We start from the raw sequence: 18,886 nt of genomic DNA, 5'->3' as shown, positions 1-18,886 counted from the left end.
ATCATTTAAACAATTAAAAAACAACAATAAAATATTAAAATGGTTATAAAGACAGAAAATAACTTACAGCTGATTTGTCTTTGTTTCAATGAGTTTCTGAACAGTGAAATCATGAGACAATGAGAAAATCTTGGTCCCACACCCTCCCCACATCGTGTTTTTCTCTGTTGAATTCATGGATTCGCTCAGGCACATCAGTGGGGTGTTCACGTTTCCGATGTTGAGGATCTTCAAAGGAGCGGCTCCTTCACACTTGGCCAAAAGGGGAAAGCACACAGACACGCTGAGTATCTGCAGGAACAAGTGCTATACTGTCTGCACTTCCTAAAACCCACTGAGACGGGAAATACTAAATGTTTACATGTATTTCCCCAAGTTGATATAAAAACAGGATTCACTTAAAATGGTAAGCAAAATACTATATTTACAGCCAATCTCTTCTTTTTTCCTTACAACTATCATCCAAGGAATAACGTAGGGATTATCTCTGACTTCTCTCTCACTTGAGATAGTAACTAAAAGTAGGAAAAGATGGACATGTAAACGATTGGGTGGAACCACAGATGAATGGATGCATGAAGGAATAAATGTTTTTATCACTAAATGAGATTATGAAGGCAGGCAAATTGAGTGATCTCTTCAGTGGCAAAGAGGCAATTAATGGAATTAAAATCTAGGCAATCGTTATTTTCTCCAGAGTACACTTGCAAGGAATGACCTGCTGCTCTCATGTATAAATGGAGTTAGTTCTATTCTTAATGTTGTAAATCAGATTTTATTTATCACTTTATTCTTAGTTAATTCATATAAAATACAGTCATTCAGTAATATCTTTCAGAGGCTCTTAGCATGCAAGACTTTAGGAAGTGACAGGTGAAAAGCAGAATTTATGATGCTTGCTCTCTGGGAGCTTATAATCACAGAAGAGTAAGATGAGATACACGAAACAAAGTCAGATTTAAAAAAACTCAGCGTTTACCTTCACAGTCTTATCTTCAAAAATCGCTAACTTGCCATCAGCAGTTCCCACCAAAAGAAAATTTTTTTGCTTGCTAAAAGGAAAAAATGTCAAAGTTGTAACCAAAAGAACATTTCTATCGACTGAGATGGCTTCAAAGGCCTCCCCGACTTGACTAAACTTTAGAAAGGCTCCTTTCTCAAGGTGGACCCCTGACCTCCCCAGAACATCTACACTTTCCAAAATTCCCAATTATAAAGTCTTTCTCTGCCCCTTTGAGATTCAAATCTCTGTGCAGATATTTGAGTTTTAGAATCCAGGAACGCCATCCTCATTGCCCTGGGAGCCATCTCTTTGAAATGCACTCATCAGTAAAGGCAGTGCCCCTGTCTCCAGGTCTCTGAGGGCCAGAACAATGTGCAAGCACACATGGCAGCAACCAAGCTCCCCACTAACACTCAGGAACTTCTCCATAGCTGAGCTCAGCCGTGAGCCTCAAATTCCCTCGTCTTTCATTTCAGTGGAACTGAGTTTGATTCTCTCTCTCTCGCCTACCGATAAAGCTTTCCATAAAGTCTCCCTCACCTGTTAACCCCACCCAGTGAAATTCTTCTTTAGCCATATTCAGATAGTTTAAACTCGAAAACTGCCAGTGGAAATCATGTTTTAGGTACCAAAAATTTGGGGCTTTCCACTTTTTTTTTTTTTTTTCCCCAGTACTGACTTAAATCAGAAAAGCCTTTGAGACAGACGCCCAGAGGCTCCAGGAAACCATCTTGCCCAAATAATACAGCAACCAACCTATGACGGACACCTGAAATTCCACTGCTTCACTAAATTTCTTTGGCATAAAATCATAGCAACTGATAAATGTTAGTTCATTTTCACCTATTAACAAGTTAGTGTGTATAAGATTATTTAGGTAACTGATATTTTTAAAACTGGTACACAACAGCTACTGACTAGATAGATACATAGATATTCAAAGGAATATGTGGATTCATCTGAAAAAGCCCCACCAGTGAATGTTGATGTGAGGAAAAGGGAAGAAACAGACCCAGTCTTAATCTATGTGCGAGATCAGGAGCAGGGCTTGGGAGCCTGAAGAAATGGCTGACACCCCTGATACTGCCTCAGCTCATCTATGTACAGAAAAATAATATTTATAAACTGTGGTCTCTCACAATTCCATTCATATATGCAAACCAATAGCAACATGTTTCGTATAACCAATCCTGGCTGGTACAATAACAAGTCTGCACACACCATAGCCAGCTCTCGATGGCCAAATTCTCTCCCATACCTTTGCTTAGGAAACGGATTGCAGTACAAGCAAGTGACAGAATCGGTCATCTTCTCCAGGCTGTGTCTCCTCTTCCCGTCCTCCGTACTGATGGCCAGGAGGGCACCAGACTGAGTCCCACACACAATCCAGCTTTCCTTCTCAACAGGAAGGAACACCAAGGCCAGGCACAGGACTCTGCTGTCACTGACTTCCTGTTAAGAAAGAGAACACGGCCTGAAGGACTTGGCTGTGGCGTGAGTAACAAAAATGTGTATGTGGGCATTCGAAAAAAAGTCCGTGGAAATGGAATGAAAGAAAATGTTTATTTCAGTAGAATAAAATCTTGAAATTACATCATTTTTTCATAATACACATTTCCATCAATTTCTGAAGACCATTCATACATGGGTTTCAAAGCGTCTTGCATTCAAATGAGCTTTTCATTCCATTTCCTTAAACGTTTTGAAGTTCCCTCTTATATAAAATGAAAACATTCTGTTAATAACATGCACAACTCTGATTTTCTTGCATTTAGTTTTTAAAACACTGTGGAAGGATCCAAGATGGTTTCGCAGGGAAAAGACATGCTGATTTTGACCAGAGGAAGATAACAGAAGAAAAGGGGAGAACTACCTCCCCAGGGGACAGCTGGAGAGGAGTTTGCAGTAAAATTTCTACAGAACGTAGACAGACTCACGAGAAAATCAATTACCAGAGTTAAAGAAATCCATATGTAATATGAGTGAGAAATTCCACTGGGAGACAGAGAGACTGAAGAGAAATCAAACTGAAATATTAGAAATGAAGAATTCCATATGTCAAATAAAAAATACAGCGGAAAGCCTTAACAACAGACTCAGTGGAGCAGAAGAAAGAATAATCAAACTAGAAGACAAATCCATGCAAATATCTCAGGGAAAAAAAAGAAGAAAAATTAGAAAAACTGAAAATAGTGTTTGAGGTTTATTGGATACTTTCAAACAACCAAACATATACATCTTATGAGTTCTTTAACGTGTGGACAGACAGACTCGACTACAAGACCTATTCACTGAAATAAAAGAAAAATTCTGTAATTTGGAGAAAGATAGGGACATCAAAGTACAGGAAACATACATGGTGAAGAAAAGATCTTCACCATGACACATTATAGACAAACTTTCAAGAGTAAAGCATAAAGAAAAGATCCTAAAATGTTCCTGAATGAACAGTGGGTCATAGGGAAAATCAAAAATTCCTAGAAGCAGATGAAGATCACAACACAACATATTAAAACTCACAGGACACAGCAAAAGCTGTGTTAAGAGGAAAGTGTATAGCAATTAGTGCCTATTTCAAGAAATCACTAAGACATTGAATAAAATGATCTAACAATGCACCTCAAGGATCTAGAAAAATAAGAACAACTCAAATCCTAGAAGCAGGAAAGAAATCATAAACATTAGAGAATAAAAAGCTGAAACCAAAAAAAGGTACAAAAGATCGGTGAAATGAAGAGCTACTTTTTTTAAAAAAATTGATATACCCCTGACGGAACTAACCAAAAGAGAGAGAGAGAAGAGAGAGACCCCAAATTAATAAAATCAGAGATGAAAAAGCAGTCATTACAACAGATACCACAGAAATAAAAAGATCATCATGAATTACCACCAATGGCTATATGCTAACATATTAGAAATCTAGAGTAAATGGATAGTTTTCTGGACATATATAATCTACCAAAAATGATTCATGAAGACAGAGAAAACCTAAACAGACCAATAACCAAGAAGCAGATAGAATCAAAAATAAAGACCCTCCCTACAAAGAAAAGCCCAGGACCAGGTGGTTTCACTGTTGGATTCCACCGATCTTTTAAAGAAGAACTAATTCCAATTATTCTCAAACTATTCAAAACAATTAAAAAAGTATGTCATGTAAAAATTAAAATTAAAAATTAAAATTAAAATAAGAAATGAGGGTGGCAGTCAGGAGGGTAGGGTGGAAGTATCATTATGCTCTTAAAACAATAAATACATGGAAATTTGTCTCTTTTTTATAAAGAAAAAAATTTAAAACACTGTCATTTTTAACAGTAAGTGAGATGGCCAGGAATAAATTTTGCCTATCTGGAACTGAGAAGTTGAAAATTATTTTTCCACATTAGCTCTCATTCCATGGAAACCACTAGGAGAAGACTGTTCAACATAAAGAATGATATTTGGGGCCGGCGCTGTGGCTCACTAGGCTAGTCCTCCGCCTGCGGCACCAGTACCCTGGATTCTGTTCCAGTTGCTCCTCTTGCAGTCCAGCTCTCTGCTGTGGCCCGGGAAGGCAGTGGAGGATGGCCCAAGTGCTTGGGCCCTGCACCCACATAGGAGACCAGGAGGAAGCACCTGGCTCCTGGCTTCGGATTGGTGCAGCGCCGGCTGTAGCGGCCATTTGGGGGGTGAACCAATGGAAGGAAGACCTTTCTCTCTGTCTCTCTCTCTAACTCTGCCTGCCAAAAAAAGAAATGGTATTTGTGCATTTATTTCAAGGCAGGAGCAAAAATACCATGTTATTTACTAAGTCTAGGTATTTATCCTGTATTGTCAGGGCAGTTCCTTGAGGAGTCCCGTAGGAATAGCCCTGATCAAGCACCCTCCCCTCTGGCTGCTCAGTGCCAGCTCCTGGCAGTACAGAGCCATGCTCTCCATCACAGCTGCCCTTGGAGGTAACCTGCCCTCAGGGCCATGGAGGTGACACCGCCACCTCTGGGCAGCCTGCAGTCTGACTCTCTGGTGAGGAGAAGCAAGATGTGCCACTCGCCTGGTCTTGGGTAATTCCAGGCTGGCCACACTCCCGAGCTCCTGGGGACAAAGACAGTGGCTGCCCATGCTCTGAGCCCACAGGCTTCCTGAACTTCTCCCTCGGCCCTTGTGCAACTTCACCCATCTCCGGCTCTGTTTCTGGAGATGGACACGCGCGCACGCCTGCACACACACACACACGTGTGTGCACACAATAAGACAAAGCAGAGACTAATCCCTTGGGAACATGCTTGTCCTCACAGAAAGTCAACTTGGGAACTCTCCCGCACTGGCTCCTACTTCGCTTCTTCCTCGGTTGGTGCTTCTCTGGCACGTACTTTCAGGGCAAGGTTCTCAAAGCTTCCTGGCCGGAGGCGTTCGCCTTTACCTCAGTAGTGTGTCCTTCCGTGCTGAGGTTAAGGAACGAGAGCTGCCCCTTGTCCGTGTGGCTGCAGCCCAGCCAAATGCTTGTGCTCCTGCTGCCGGGGCTTGAAGCCACCATGCACTCGACGGTGACACTCTTAGGGATTAGAATGTGTCTCATCAGAGAGATCAGCTCGGCCGAATTCAAAATGTCAAACACCTGTGAGGTTTGAAAACAGCAAATCAATGGCCAGCCACGGGACACAGCTCCCCCTGAACCATCAGCTTTGCAACGCAATGGTACCACTCTCTCCAGCCAACCAGTGAGCCGCCCTCCCAGTTCATCAAATGTACAGCCCAAACTCCCCGGCAAACCACACTGAAACAACAATGAGCATGATTAACCTATGCACAGCGTATACTCTGTCCTCTAGAATTTTCTAAACTTGAAAAGTAAATCTCAGAAGTGCAACTGCCTAGAACTGTAGCAGATTCAGGAGCTACTGTAGGGCTGCATCAATACATACAGACACACATGTGCATATTTACCTGTGTGTGTATATACACACACACATAGGGCACCTACCCCATACTACATTATACATACTATATATACTCCAGACATGAAATTTATACAAGTGTGCATATTTACCTGTGTGTGTATATACACACACATATAGGGCACCTACCCCATACTACATTATACATACTATATATACTCCAGACATGAAATTTATACAAGTGTGCATATTTACCTGTGTGTGTATATACACACACATATAGGGCACCTACCCCATACTACATTATACATACTATATATACTCCAGACATGAAATTTATACAAGTGTGCATATTTACCTGTGTGTGTATATACACACACACATTTATGATGGACTTCAGAGAACAGGAACACATTCTGACTCTAACCATACCTGGGCAGAGGTAGGCCTTTCTTGAGGATTTTCTTTCAAACACTTTTTAATTAACTTCTCAACCAATGGCCAGGGAGCACAGCCATATTCTTTAACTGGATCTAAAACATCAGAAACATTGAGAAACACATCACGCTGTGATGCTAAATAAATCAGAACAGAGTTTTATCTCCTCTCAGTGTATACGACAAGTTCAGACACTGTAAAGGGAAACACTGACAGGTGAATCGACTTAAAGCTAAGTTTGCTAACTTGTTCTCCACTAGGAAATTAAAAAAAAAATCTTGATGTTCTTATGGTATAAAAATAGACTGAAACACCACCCAAGTGTAACAACTGGTATTCAGTCTACACCTGCATTTATATACTTTGCAAACACCATTGCTCATGTGCTAATTAGCCTTCCATGGAAATAATGTTTAACACTCAGAGTCGGTCCTTATCTTGCCACAGTTGGTTTGTACACATTTTCTGTAAGAGGGACACCATGCTGGGTAAGGAAGAGTGGACCCCAGGACCTCACTGGAAAGCCAGCTGGTAGAAGAGGGAGGTGACCTGGACAGCGCCTAACAGTTATCCACATAGCAGTACATCTCCACTTGCCAGGGCCTTCACACGCTCCCTAAAAGGAGGGAGCGAAACCTCTGGTCCCCTGCACCTGCCACAAGCGTACTCTCAAAAACAGTTGCTAAACTAAAAGGCCAGCAGAAAATCTGACCAGCAGCTCTATCAGTTTAAAAGCACATGTTGTAGTGGGAACTCAAGGAATGGTGAAGGAGGGAGTGCTACGGTCCTCGAATTTTCAAAGCATGACTCAAGAATTCAAAACGAGGACTGAGCTCACGAAATACTCCTTCACTAATTTTTATTTAATTTACTACTAAAAAGTCTATAAAAATTCAAGATGCCAATCCTGCATATAAATTACTGCACTCCCAGAAAATGAAACTACTCCAGACCGACGGGCATGTGGCATCTCTTTATGAGAATCAGAGGTCCCCAAACATGGGCTTCCAATGTCACTTCCTTTGTGACTATTCTTCCAAATGCAAAACCAAACACACCAATATTAATCTGAGATTGTCACAAAAGCCTATAGCTGCTACTTTGATCATGTGATTTTATTAACATATCACTGGAGTTACAAATAGTCACGCCAGACACATAAAAAATTATCAGCTGTGAAATGAATCAAGCATATAGCTACAATTAAACAACTCAGAAATTAAGAAAAACTCCTGATTATGGATAAGAGAGAACTCACCAGGTAATTTTCCTTGTATTGCTAATTCATCAAATTCATTGGGGAACTTCAAACCCTCTACGATCCTACCTCCCGTTGTCAAAATGTCATAGAGCAGCAAGCCAAACGAATACACATCGGCCTGCTGGTTATAAATGACATTTCCTCTGGCAACTTCAGGCGCACGAAACCCTGAAAGCAAGCAGACACCATAGTCAGTATGTCCAAGACCCAGGACCATGCATCCAACAGGCACATGCGCAGGCCTTGTGCCAAGGAGACAGGCAGGAAGGGTGAGTTCCAAACCACATCCTCCTTCTCTCAGGAGCATCTCAATCAAGACAATTAACAGCCCCAGGCCAGGACACTTCACCCCCCAAAAAATCATGAAAGATAGTAAGATCTGTCAATCATCATTATAAGACCTTATGATCTTGTTATACAGTATATAATTTTTTTTTTGACAGGCAGAGTGGACAGTGAGAGAGAGAGAGACAGAGAAAGGTCTTCCTTTGCCATTGGTTCACCCTCCAATGGCCGCCGCGGCCGACGCACCACACTCATCCGAAGCCAGGAGCCAGGTGTTTCTCCTGGTCTCCCATGCGGGTGCAGGGCCCAAGTACTTGGACCATCCTCCACTGCACTCCCGGGCCACAGCAGAGAGCTGGCCTGGAAGAGGAGCGACTGGGACAGAATCCGGTGCCCCAATCAGGACTAGAACCCTGTGTGCCGGTGCTGAAGGTGGAGGATTAGCCTATTGAGCCACGGCGCCAGCCTAAAGTATATAATCTTCAGTGAGACTGCCTTGAAGGATGACGAGGGTAAATATTCCACAGGTTATTAGTGGAGTTTCATAACTAAAGAAATGAAGTTGAATAGAGAAAAAACTGAATCATTTAATTCAACCTTAATTGTAACCATTTGTGTGACAGTGATTTACATAGAGAGAGATCGGGGGCCGGCGTTACGGCCTAATGGGTTAAGCCGCCACCAGCAATGCCAACGTCCCATATAGGAGCCGGTTTGAGTCCCAGCTCCTCCACTTCTGATCCAGTTCTCTGCTAATGCACCTAGGAAAGTAAGAGATGTCCCAAGTCCTTGGGCCCTGCACCACGTGGGAGATCTGGACGGACCTCCTGGCTCCTGGCTTCGGCCTGGCCCAGCGCTGGCTGCTGCAGCCATTTGGGGAGTGAACCAGCAGATGGAAGACACCTCATTCCCTCTCTTTCATTCCCTCTCCTCCCCCTGTCTTCTCCTCCTGCTCCTCTCTCTCTCTCTCTCTGAAACTCTAGCTTTCGAAGAAACAAAAGAAACCTTATAGCAAAAAAGAGGGATCAAGAGGGAGGTTTCCAGACTTCACTCCCGCCAACTTTAGCCTGTCTACCGTTGCACTGCCTTTACTTTTACCAGAATTTACAACTCTAATGAAAAACAAAAACCCCACCTAAAACAAGTAAAAGCTGCTGTTCTAGGTTCATGCCTAGATTCTTTTAAAGGGAAATAATGCTCTCAACCCACAAGAAAAGTAAATCACTTTTGAATTTTTCCCCCAAAAAATATCATTTCAATAATATTAGTAACAATATAGGAGCCGGCACTGTGACTTAGTGGGCTAAACCTCTGCCTGCGATGCCAGCATCCCATGTGGGTGTTGGTTTGAGTCCTGGCTGGTCCTCTTCCAACCCAGTCTCTGCTATGGCCTGGGAAAGCAGTAGAAGATGGCCCAAGGACTTGGGCCCCTGCACCCACATGGGAATCCTGGAGGAAGCTCCTGGCTCCTGGCTTCAGATTGGCTCAGCTCTGAACATTGTGGCCAACTGGGGAGTGAACCAGCAGATGGAAGACTTCTCTCTGCCTCTCCTCCTCTAACTCTTTCAAATGAACAAATAGATCTTTAAAAAAAAGATAATATAAGCAATTTAAAGAAATCCAACCAAAAAAGAAAGAGTTAAACAGTACACACCGTGCAGTTACATAATAATCCCTTTTTAAGATGAAATGCTATCATATGAATGAGAAGAAAACATGCAATGCAGTTTTGACAGAAAGTTCCATGTGAAAAAATGGAATCATCTTCTTAGCTGTGATTATGGTATTCTGATTATGCAAATTAGCATCCTTATTTTAAGGAAATGTATGCCAACGCGTTTAGTGATGAACAGTATGATATCTAACATCAGACTCCAAAGATTTTATTCATATGCAAAGACAGCAAGAGGAGGAACAGCTGGGACAAAAAGGTAGTATCAGTGAACCTGCACATGTGCTGCCTGGGCTATACGTTACTACGGGTCCAATTTTTCTGCAGCTTAAATACTCTCAAACTAAAAAGTGTGAGAGGATACACATGGTCAAAGGTTAGAAAGAAATGCACAAACAGGCAATGATGATTAGTCCAAGGCACTGATGTGTAAATTCTAATTTCTTTTTCATACATTCATTTGTTTTCCACAGAATATGTATTAGGGTTACAGTAACTTCCACAGGCAGCCAGGAAAATTCAACAGAATATGAACTCCTAGGCTTCAAGGAGTAAATGTCTCAATTTGAAAAACAGTTTCTGGACTGAGCCTGCTAGGAAGAAATGATGCTCAGGTGACCTTCGGCTGGCGGGAACAACAGATACTGAGCTGGAGCATGGTGGCCCCGTGCACTGGCCGTTCGCCTCCACCCTATCTATGCAAGCTCACACAGTCATATATGAGTATATTAATGTATTATATGTCATACTAACAGAGCATTATGTAACAGTATGATATTCATAGAGCAATAGCTTCAAATAACACGTAGTGTATATAATGTTTATATCCTGTATAATATACTCATTCTATGTATATAATTAGAATACCACTTTCATATCTAAAACTGAAGACAGTTCTAACATAGGGGTGAGCAGTGAGTCCACCGGTTAGGACACCCATGGCCCACATTAAAGTGTCGAGTTCACGTCCTGGCCCCAGCTTCTGACTCCTGCTTCCTGCTAACCCACATCCCAGGAGGCAGCAGTGATGTCTCAGTGGTTGGGTTCCAGCCACCCACAGGGGAGACCTGGATGGCATTCTGTCTCCCAGCTCTGCCCCAACAGTAGCCATTTGGGCACATACTGAGAGACAGGAGCTCTCTCCCTATCCATCACTGTCTCTTTTCTTTCTGTCTTGGTGCCTCTTAAATAAATCAAAAAATTTAAAAGTTTTTAAATGATAGTTCTGTATCTCCTTAATAGTGTACCCATGATGTAGTAAAGAACCTACAACAGCTCCTCATTCAGCTCCAGCATTCTGCAGATACCTCTGGAGCACACCATTCAACACACACAGGAACAGCAGACAGCGACGATTTCCCATCTCCCAAATGACATAATCCTTTCAGAAATGTTACGATTCCTACAGCCACACAGATAAGGAATGAAAAAGTCAAGAGAACTGATCAACAATCACCTATGCTCACATCAATGGATCCATTAACCACCTTTATGCTTATGACAATTTAAAAGACACTGTGGAGGCTTATTTAAATATTATCCAATTATTTACTACTCATTCAATGTATTGATTGGTTCTCTGTTCTATCAAGGTACTATCCAAGGATTTTTAAAATGCTCAGCAAATTTACCCTTAGCGCAATTTTAATTGAAAGATGTCAAAACTGGCAAACACTCCAGTCTAATTTAATTTCCCAATTCCCACTGAAGGCACATATTCTGTACCCCTCCGGCAGTGACTCAGATCATCCAGGGGCACAGGAGGCTGGACAGTTTTTCACAGTAAGTCAGAGGATACTGTGAAGGGTAATTGTGACGATATAGAAAGGAATGCTTACTTCCAAATGGAAACACTTTTAACCTTCTTTTCTCCTGTCTTCCAAAGCAAACATCTTCAATGGTGTGATCCCCAGCACGGGAATACAGTATTATTTATACATTCAGGAAGCATCTCAATTATAAGGCCTTTCTAAATGCTTTGTTAAGGACATCCAGTGAGTTTCTCATACTCTTGATTATGCTAACAATTTCTTGATGAACACCAGACAACCATTAAGTGGTTGAGCCAGTTTGATCCTTGGTACGAGTGCAATACATTGTTTGCAAATGCATGAATAAATGAATGAAAAATACGCATGATTTTTCCTTGGAGAATCATAACAATCACAATGTCAAAATAATTAAGCAATATGCTTCATTGTCTAAAAAGTATCTTTAGAAACAGTCTGTCAGAGATGCCTGCATTTTAGCAAGTGTAATGAGAACAAAAAGAAGTATTGATGGAAAGTATGATAAATTTACAAATTAGGAGTAAATGTATATCTCAGTGGATGCAGATGTGTATATATATATATTTTTTTTTCTTTTCCTTTAGAAACATCTGAGCAGAGCATGTTCCACAGTGTCTACCAGATAGCAGTGTACGATCCAGGAGGAATCTTCTGTTTTCCCAGAAACTGTTCTGTTTCCTGGGCTGTCAATGAGTGGAAGCCATCAGTGAGCATTCATTTCCATCAACTGCAGCTGTCAGCAGACCCAGACTCCACGGGCGCCCTCGGCAGGGAATAACTGAGCACACCCATCTGACCAAGCTAACACGGAAACTCTCCAGTTACCTAAGCTGGCTACTGCCCACCTTCACCGTCCCGAGCAGCCACGCACGGCCCCATAGTCCTGGCAGTCACCGCCCCGTTCTGCCTTTGCTGGCACTGCGCAGAGGCTCTGGTCTCAGCCACTGGGGTCTGCAATCCATACCCCCTCTGCATACTGGTAGTGTTCTCTTAGTTTCCTGGTCTGTCAACTAGAAATCATAGCAGGACCTACGGCAGGATTATGAGAATTTAGAAAGATATTCAAACCACACAAAGGGCTAAGCACCACCCAGGCACATCTTCCTGTTCAAGAATGGTTGGCTCCTGCAACCATCCTGAGACAAAGGTACCCAGAACAAAGGGCTTGCCATTCCTTTCACCCAGTAAAAGACTTTTTTCATTTATTTACTTATTTATTAGGAAGGCAGAGAGGCAAATCTATGCACTGGTCCATTCCCCAGATGCCTGCAACAGCTAGCGTTCGGCCAGACCAAAGCCAGGAGCCCAGATCCCCAGCCAAGCCTCCCACATGAGTGGCAAGGATTCAAACACTTGAGCCATCATGCACTGCCTCCCAGAGTGCCCATCAGCAGGAAGCTGGATTGGAGGCGGGGCCAGGACTTGAACCCAGGCACTCAGGTACGGGGTGTGGACATCCAAGGGGTGTCACTGCATCAAACGCCGGCCCTACGACTTTTAAAGACATACCCTGATGTCAAACATTCTCACATTTGTGTTCAGTATCATATCAGTTGGCAGTGTTGTCTGTGGCACACAATACAGTGATAAAAATCACAGCAGGAAGTGACAGTAATGTACACAATACCTGCCCACAATGTGACAGGCATGGTGTTTGACTCTTCAGAACTCACATCCGAGGCCACCGGCTGTCCATCGTGAGCGGACAATTCCCACTGCTCCCTGTCACCCACCTGGCGTGCCCTCTGAGGTTTTGATGCCCATCCTGCAGCAGTACTGGGAAATCCCGTAGTCGGCGATCTTCGCGATGATGGCGGCGTTGGGGTACAGGGTGAACAGCAGCACGTTGTGGGGCTTCAGGTCCCGGTAGATGATCATGGCCGAGTGCAGGTATCTGCCAGCAAGTGCACACGGAGTCTTAGCAAACTGCGCTTACACCACGATCCCTTCCGTTTTGAGTCCCTTGAATATGTACAAGGGCACTTTCAAAAGTTCATGGGAAACAGAATTAAAAGCTAGGTTTATTTTAGTGCAAAACATTTTTCAAACCCAAGCAGTTCATTTTCTTAATACATATTTTCCATGAACTTTTGGAAGACTCCTCAAATGTAGGGAATCCAAGAACAATTTCTACCAAAATAAACTCAGCTTTCAGTTCCACTTCCTGAGAACTTTTTAAAGTCCCATCAAATGGGTAAGATGCTAAGAGTCAGACTTTATTTTACTAAGTTTGACCCCCAAAGAGATACTTCAGAAGGAAATCAAACCATATCAAACTATTACAAAAAATGCATTTAAAAAATCAATCCTGGTAAATGAATAATTTAAACTCAAAGAACAAAACTGTCTTGACAAAGCCCCAGTTCTTGTAGACTTTTCTTTCATCCACAGTAACAATTACTAGAGAGAACTCTGAGCTCCTTTGATGAGTATATGAATACTGTAAATATTTTCAAATGTAAATATGAGAAGAGTTCATAGGACTTTTTTCTGAAAACTCTATACAAGTTGAGTGCAGCTTTAAAATTTCTCTCTATTCTAGTTATCTCTCACATTCATTTTTTTCTGACTAGAACAGTTCCTAGTGGTTCAGAGAATATTTTACAATCTTTCAATAACAACAAATCAGAATGTGTGACTTCTTTTTTTAACTCCTAATCTCTTCCTGTGCTGGAAAATAGGGCTTACTGCAAACTCAATTCTTTCATAGTTAACAAAGAACATCTGGACTGAGCTAGAATACACGGAACACTGAGGAAAGACGTTGGCTGGTGCCAAATCCTTTCAGAGACCGATTCTGACAGCTATAAGCAAATTTTAGGCAAAGGACAAAACCTAACGACCAATAAACACACACACACAATGTTTTCATCTCAACTAAGTCTCACCTACTCCAGAAACACAATCAAAGAGCTTACTGGATCCACTGACTATTACCACCTTTCCCTAAACACATAGAAAACTCTGACTTTCCCCAATTCTGTCTTCTCCATCCCTGGAGGTCAGCTGACTGCCACCACGCGCGGGATCGCACATGGGCATATTGCAGCCAGCCCTGAAAGCACAGTTCTTCGCAGGACTTAATGGGCCTAAGTGTAAGTCCTGTGTTTGCTCGGGTTCACGTTCTCTGGGTAAATATTTACTCCATTACTTAGTCCCCATCAGTGCTGCAGGGATTAGAGCAGAATGCGGGGAGAGCTGCTTGGGCAGGTGTCCTGTAACTGCATCGACCAACGGTGCAGGGACGTCTCCCTTCCAGGATGTACTGAGGACATCTGACGTCAGCCCTCTCCATTTCAGGAAACCTAGTTCTGGCTGGGAAAGTAAGACAACGTCCTAATGAGGTTGACCTTAACGTAAGTAAGGGGCTTGAGCAAGGCATTTGCTGAGGGCTTTACTGAGAAGCCATAGGCTTGTCTTCCTGCTGAAGGCGAACACAAAGTTCAACCCCAGTCATACGCCACTGAGCAGCACCCAAAGCCTTTGTAATGCATGCTGCTTTCAGGATATTTAGAGATCACAGACACAGAATACCTTCCGTAGGCTAAAAAAATTAGATATGCTTAATTTGAATAATACCAGCAGGAGAGAGACATTATCTGGCCTAGTTAAAACGTTCAATTACAGAATTTAATCTTTAAAAAATGTGATTTTAATAGCTTTTAACAGAGTTGGAAAACTCCCTTTGAAATAGTAATAATTACAGATCCTGCCTTACTGACAATAATTCAAATATAATTTACATATTGTGTGATAGTGGGTATTGTCAAATATTTTATTAAAATAAACTGGTCTATATTCAGTTAAACAGTCATGATTTACAACATCAAGAGTCACTGTGTACTTACGTCCCATGTGGGATCTGTCTTTAATGGGTTGTCCAATGTGAAGTAATGATATAGCTAGTACTGAAACAGTATTTTTACACTTTGTGTCTATGTGTGGGTGCAAACTGATGAAATCTTTACTTAGTATATACTGAATCGATCTTCTGTATATAAAGATAATTGAAAATGAAAAAAAAAAACTTGGTGTTAAATTGGAAATTACATAGAAAATTAATCAATTTAAAAAAAATATCATGTAGGATCTGTGTCATTAATGTGCTGTACACTGTTATTTAATGCTATAACTAGTACTCCAACAGTATTTTTTCACTTTCTGTTGCTATGTGAGGGCAAACTGTTGAGATCTTTATATATACTAAACTGATTTTCTGTATATAAAGAGAATTGAAAATGAATCTTGATGTGAATGGAAGGGGAGAGGGAGCGGGAAAGGGGAGGGTTGCAGGTGGGAGGGAAGTTATGTGGGGGGGGAGCCATTGTAATCCATAAGCTGCACTTTGGAAATTTATATTCATTAAATAAAAGATAAAAAAATTTAAAAAGTCATGATTTAATAGAAATTTTGAAAAGAATGGCTAAGAATTCTTTCTTCATTTAAAATTTATTTCATCCTTACAGAATGAGTCTACAGGTAAAAGGCATTGACCCATCTAACAGATATGTCTTAAGCATCCGTGAGGACCAGACAAGGTTCGGAGCTGTCTTTGCATTCCAGACAGGTGCACAAAGGTGGCCACAGGAACGCCACTCACAAACGCTGGAGAAGCACCGTGGGGGAACAGAACACAGGGGGTGGCCGCTTTCGCCCCTCCCTGGAGCCACGTAGGCACAACATCACCTCCACCTCTCCCTCCTCTGCGCCTGTACAAGGTTCCTCGTGGTCTGGAGGCTCGTGAATCAGCTGAGCTTCGCAGCAGAGACACAAGCAAATTCCCAAGGAAAACGAGTTTGCTGGGCAGAACCCCATGGGAACAGAGGCACACAAAAGCCAGGACAGAAACGAGTCCAAGTGCTCCGGAGTGCCAGCATGCAGTGTGGCACGGGGTCACACACTACCGACAACTGTGCAAGTGCCACACACACAGAGAAAAGACCCGGGGCTGCACAGGCTCAATTTACCCTGGACAAATGTGGTGAGATGTGCAAGGTACCCCATAAAAATCTACAAGTGTTCCATGTTGGTCTAAATTGTTTAGAAGTAAAAAATAAATAAATAAATAGGAGTGAGCACTGTGGCATAACAGGTTCAGCCACCATCTGAGGTGCTGGCATCCCATAAGGGCACTGGTTCAAGTCTCAGCTGCTCCACTTCCAATCCAGCTCTCTGCTATAGCCTGAGGAAGCAGTGGAGGATGGCCCAAGTGCTCGGCCCCTGCACCTGTGTGGGAGACCCGGAGGAAGTTCCAGGCTCCTGGCTTTAGCCTGGCCTATCTCCAGCCATTGTAGCCGTTTGTGGAGTGAACCAGTAGATGGAAGATCCCTCTGTCTCTGTCTCCACCACTCTGCCTTTCAAATGAGTAAATCCTGAAGAACAAGCATCAGTTTTTTTCACATAATGGCATGTGTTCAATGAGCAGAGCAGGCTGGGGGAAGACAGAGGCACTGACAAAGGCTCTCATGCTACAGCCAGCAGCTGGGTGTGCAGCCCACAGAGCTGGGAACCACTGGCAAACTACAGTCACCAACGGGGTTTTATTTTTAGAAGGTGTATAATGATAATTCCCTGGAAGTACTTGACCAAGGCCGCAGTTGTGAAATAAAAATGCAGGCACTGATTAAGATCATCAAGTAGGGGTTGGTTTTGTGGTGCACCAGGCTAAGCCACCACTTGGAACTCCAGGTTCAGGTCCTAGCCACTCCACTTCCGACCAGCTCCCTTCTGCTAATGGCCCTGGGAAGGCAGTGGAAGATGGTGCACGTGCTTGGGCCTGTGCCAGCCACGTGGGAGACCTGGATGGAGCTCCTGGTTCCTGTCTGGGCCAGCACTGGCTGTTGTAGGCACTTAGGGAGTAAACCAGCAGATGTGAGATCTCTCTCCTTCCCGCCACCATTTCCTCCCCACTCTGTGTGTGTGTCACTCTGCTTTACAAATAAATAAATAAACCTTTAAAGGCGTGAAAGAAAAAAAGAAGACATAAAAAGAGCCAAAGGCCTGGTGGATTAATGCATTCTTCATTGTGGGAGGATCCTGGCCTTTCAAGTGGAGGGTACAAGGCAAAGAACAGGGTCCTGGGGGGTGGAGTAGCAAAGGGCAAAGCCAGCTTTGCAAACACTGAGCGTGTAAGCGTATGGAGAAGGCAAGTGATGACCCTCACAGGCACTCAGAAGCTGACAACGTACTGCAAAGATGGAACTAAATTAGAGATGTGGGCTAGGTGTCAGCACAGGATGCCAGGGAGCGGACACTGTGGCACAGCAGGTTAAGCTCCTGCCTGGGATACCAGCACCCCATACTCCTGCACAAGTTCAAATCCTACCTGCTCCACTTCTGATCAGGCACTCTGCTTATGCACCTGGTAAGGCAGCAGCAAATGGCCACCTGCCACTCACACGGGAGAACCAGATGGGGTCTGAGCTCCTGGCTTTGGCCTGGCCCAGCCCCAACCACTGCAGCCATTTGGGGAGTGAACCAGTGGATGGAAGGTAGAAAGATAGATAGATCACTCAATCTCTGTCTGTCTCTCTCCCTTTCAAGTAGATAAATACATATTTTTAAAAGTCTATAGAAGAAAGAATAATGTGAAAAGATTCCCATACATCTTGCTGAACAACCCCATCACTTAAAGGACTCCAAAGAGTTCATTTTGTTGCTTTTTTCTTTTTTAAAAGATTTATTCACTTATTGGAAGGCAGAGTCACAGAGAGAGAGAGAGAGAGAGAGACAGAGACAGAGAGAGAGAGAGAGAGAGAGAGTGTGTGTGTGTGTGTGTGTTATTTTTCATACACTGGTTCACTCCCCCAAATGACCACAGTGGCTGGGGCTGGGCCAGACCAAAGCCAGGAGCTTCATGGATCTCCCACTTGGGTGCAAGGGCCCACGCACTTGGGCCATCTTCTGCTGCTTTTCCAGGCACATTAGCAGGAGTTGGATTGGTAGTGGAGCAGCCAAGACTTGAAGTGGGGCCCATGTAGGATGCTGGATCTGCAGATGGTGGCTTAGGCTTACCCCTACTGCCCCAGAGTACCAACGACTCTCATTTGATTGCGTTTTTCTCCCTCTGGACTTCTAGCTCTGTGCAATAATGTATTCGGGAAAACAAATCTTAATGCTGAGTTTTACAAACATCCTTTGGAGCCGGCGCCGCAGCTCACTAGGCTAATCCTCCGCCTTGCGGCGCTGGCACACCGGGTTCTAGTCCCGGTTGGGGCACTGATCCTGTCCCGGTTGCCCCTCTTCCAGGCCAGCTCTCTGCTGTGGCCAGGGAGTGCAGTGGAGGATGGCCCAAGTCCTTGGGCCCTGCACCCCATGGGAGACCAGGAGAAGCACCTGGCTCCTGCCATCGGATCAGCGCGGTGCGCCGGCCACAGCGCGCCTACCGCGGCGGCCATTGGAGGGTGAACCAACGGAAAAAGGAAGACCTTTCTCTCTGTCTCTCTCTCACTGTCCACTCTGCCTGTAAAAAATAAAAAAAAAAAAAACATCCTTTGGGCTGGTAGAAGACTGAGAGAGACTACAACCTACTCCCCCTCTGTGGTACAAGAGCTAAGAGGCACC

The 18,886-nt window shown here is 43.4% G+C and overlaps 1 protein-coding gene across 1 annotated transcript in view; it reads right to left on the bottom strand.

Moving 5' to 3' along the window:
- The window catches only part of LRRK2 (leucine rich repeat kinase 2), a 158,744-nt gene that overhangs the window by 11,014 nt on the left and 128,844 nt on the right, over positions 1–18,886 (bottom strand). Inside the window, exons 41-47 of the mRNA XM_062195073.1 lie at positions 13,057–13,217; positions 7,574–7,744; positions 6,310–6,410; positions 5,403–5,597; positions 2,262–2,455; positions 980–1,052; positions 68–252 (exon numbers count right to left, since the gene is read on the bottom strand). Of these exons, the coding sequence (XP_062051057.1) occupies positions 68–252; positions 980–1,052; positions 2,262–2,455; positions 5,403–5,597; positions 6,310–6,410; positions 7,574–7,744; positions 13,057–13,217 (1,080 nt within the window). The remainder of the gene's footprint in view (positions 1–67; positions 253–979; positions 1,053–2,261; positions 2,456–5,402; positions 5,598–6,309; positions 6,411–7,573; positions 7,745–13,056; positions 13,218–18,886) is intronic.

Source organism: Lepus europaeus, chromosome 6 (genome assembly GCF_033115175.1).
Source record: "Lepus europaeus isolate LE1 chromosome 6, mLepTim1.pri, whole genome shotgun sequence".
In the NCBI taxonomy this organism is placed as follows: domain Eukaryota; kingdom Metazoa; phylum Chordata; class Mammalia; order Lagomorpha; family Leporidae; genus Lepus; species Lepus europaeus.
Note: the sequence above shows the minus strand (reverse complement) of the source record. Positions and strands in the feature narration are given on the sequence as shown.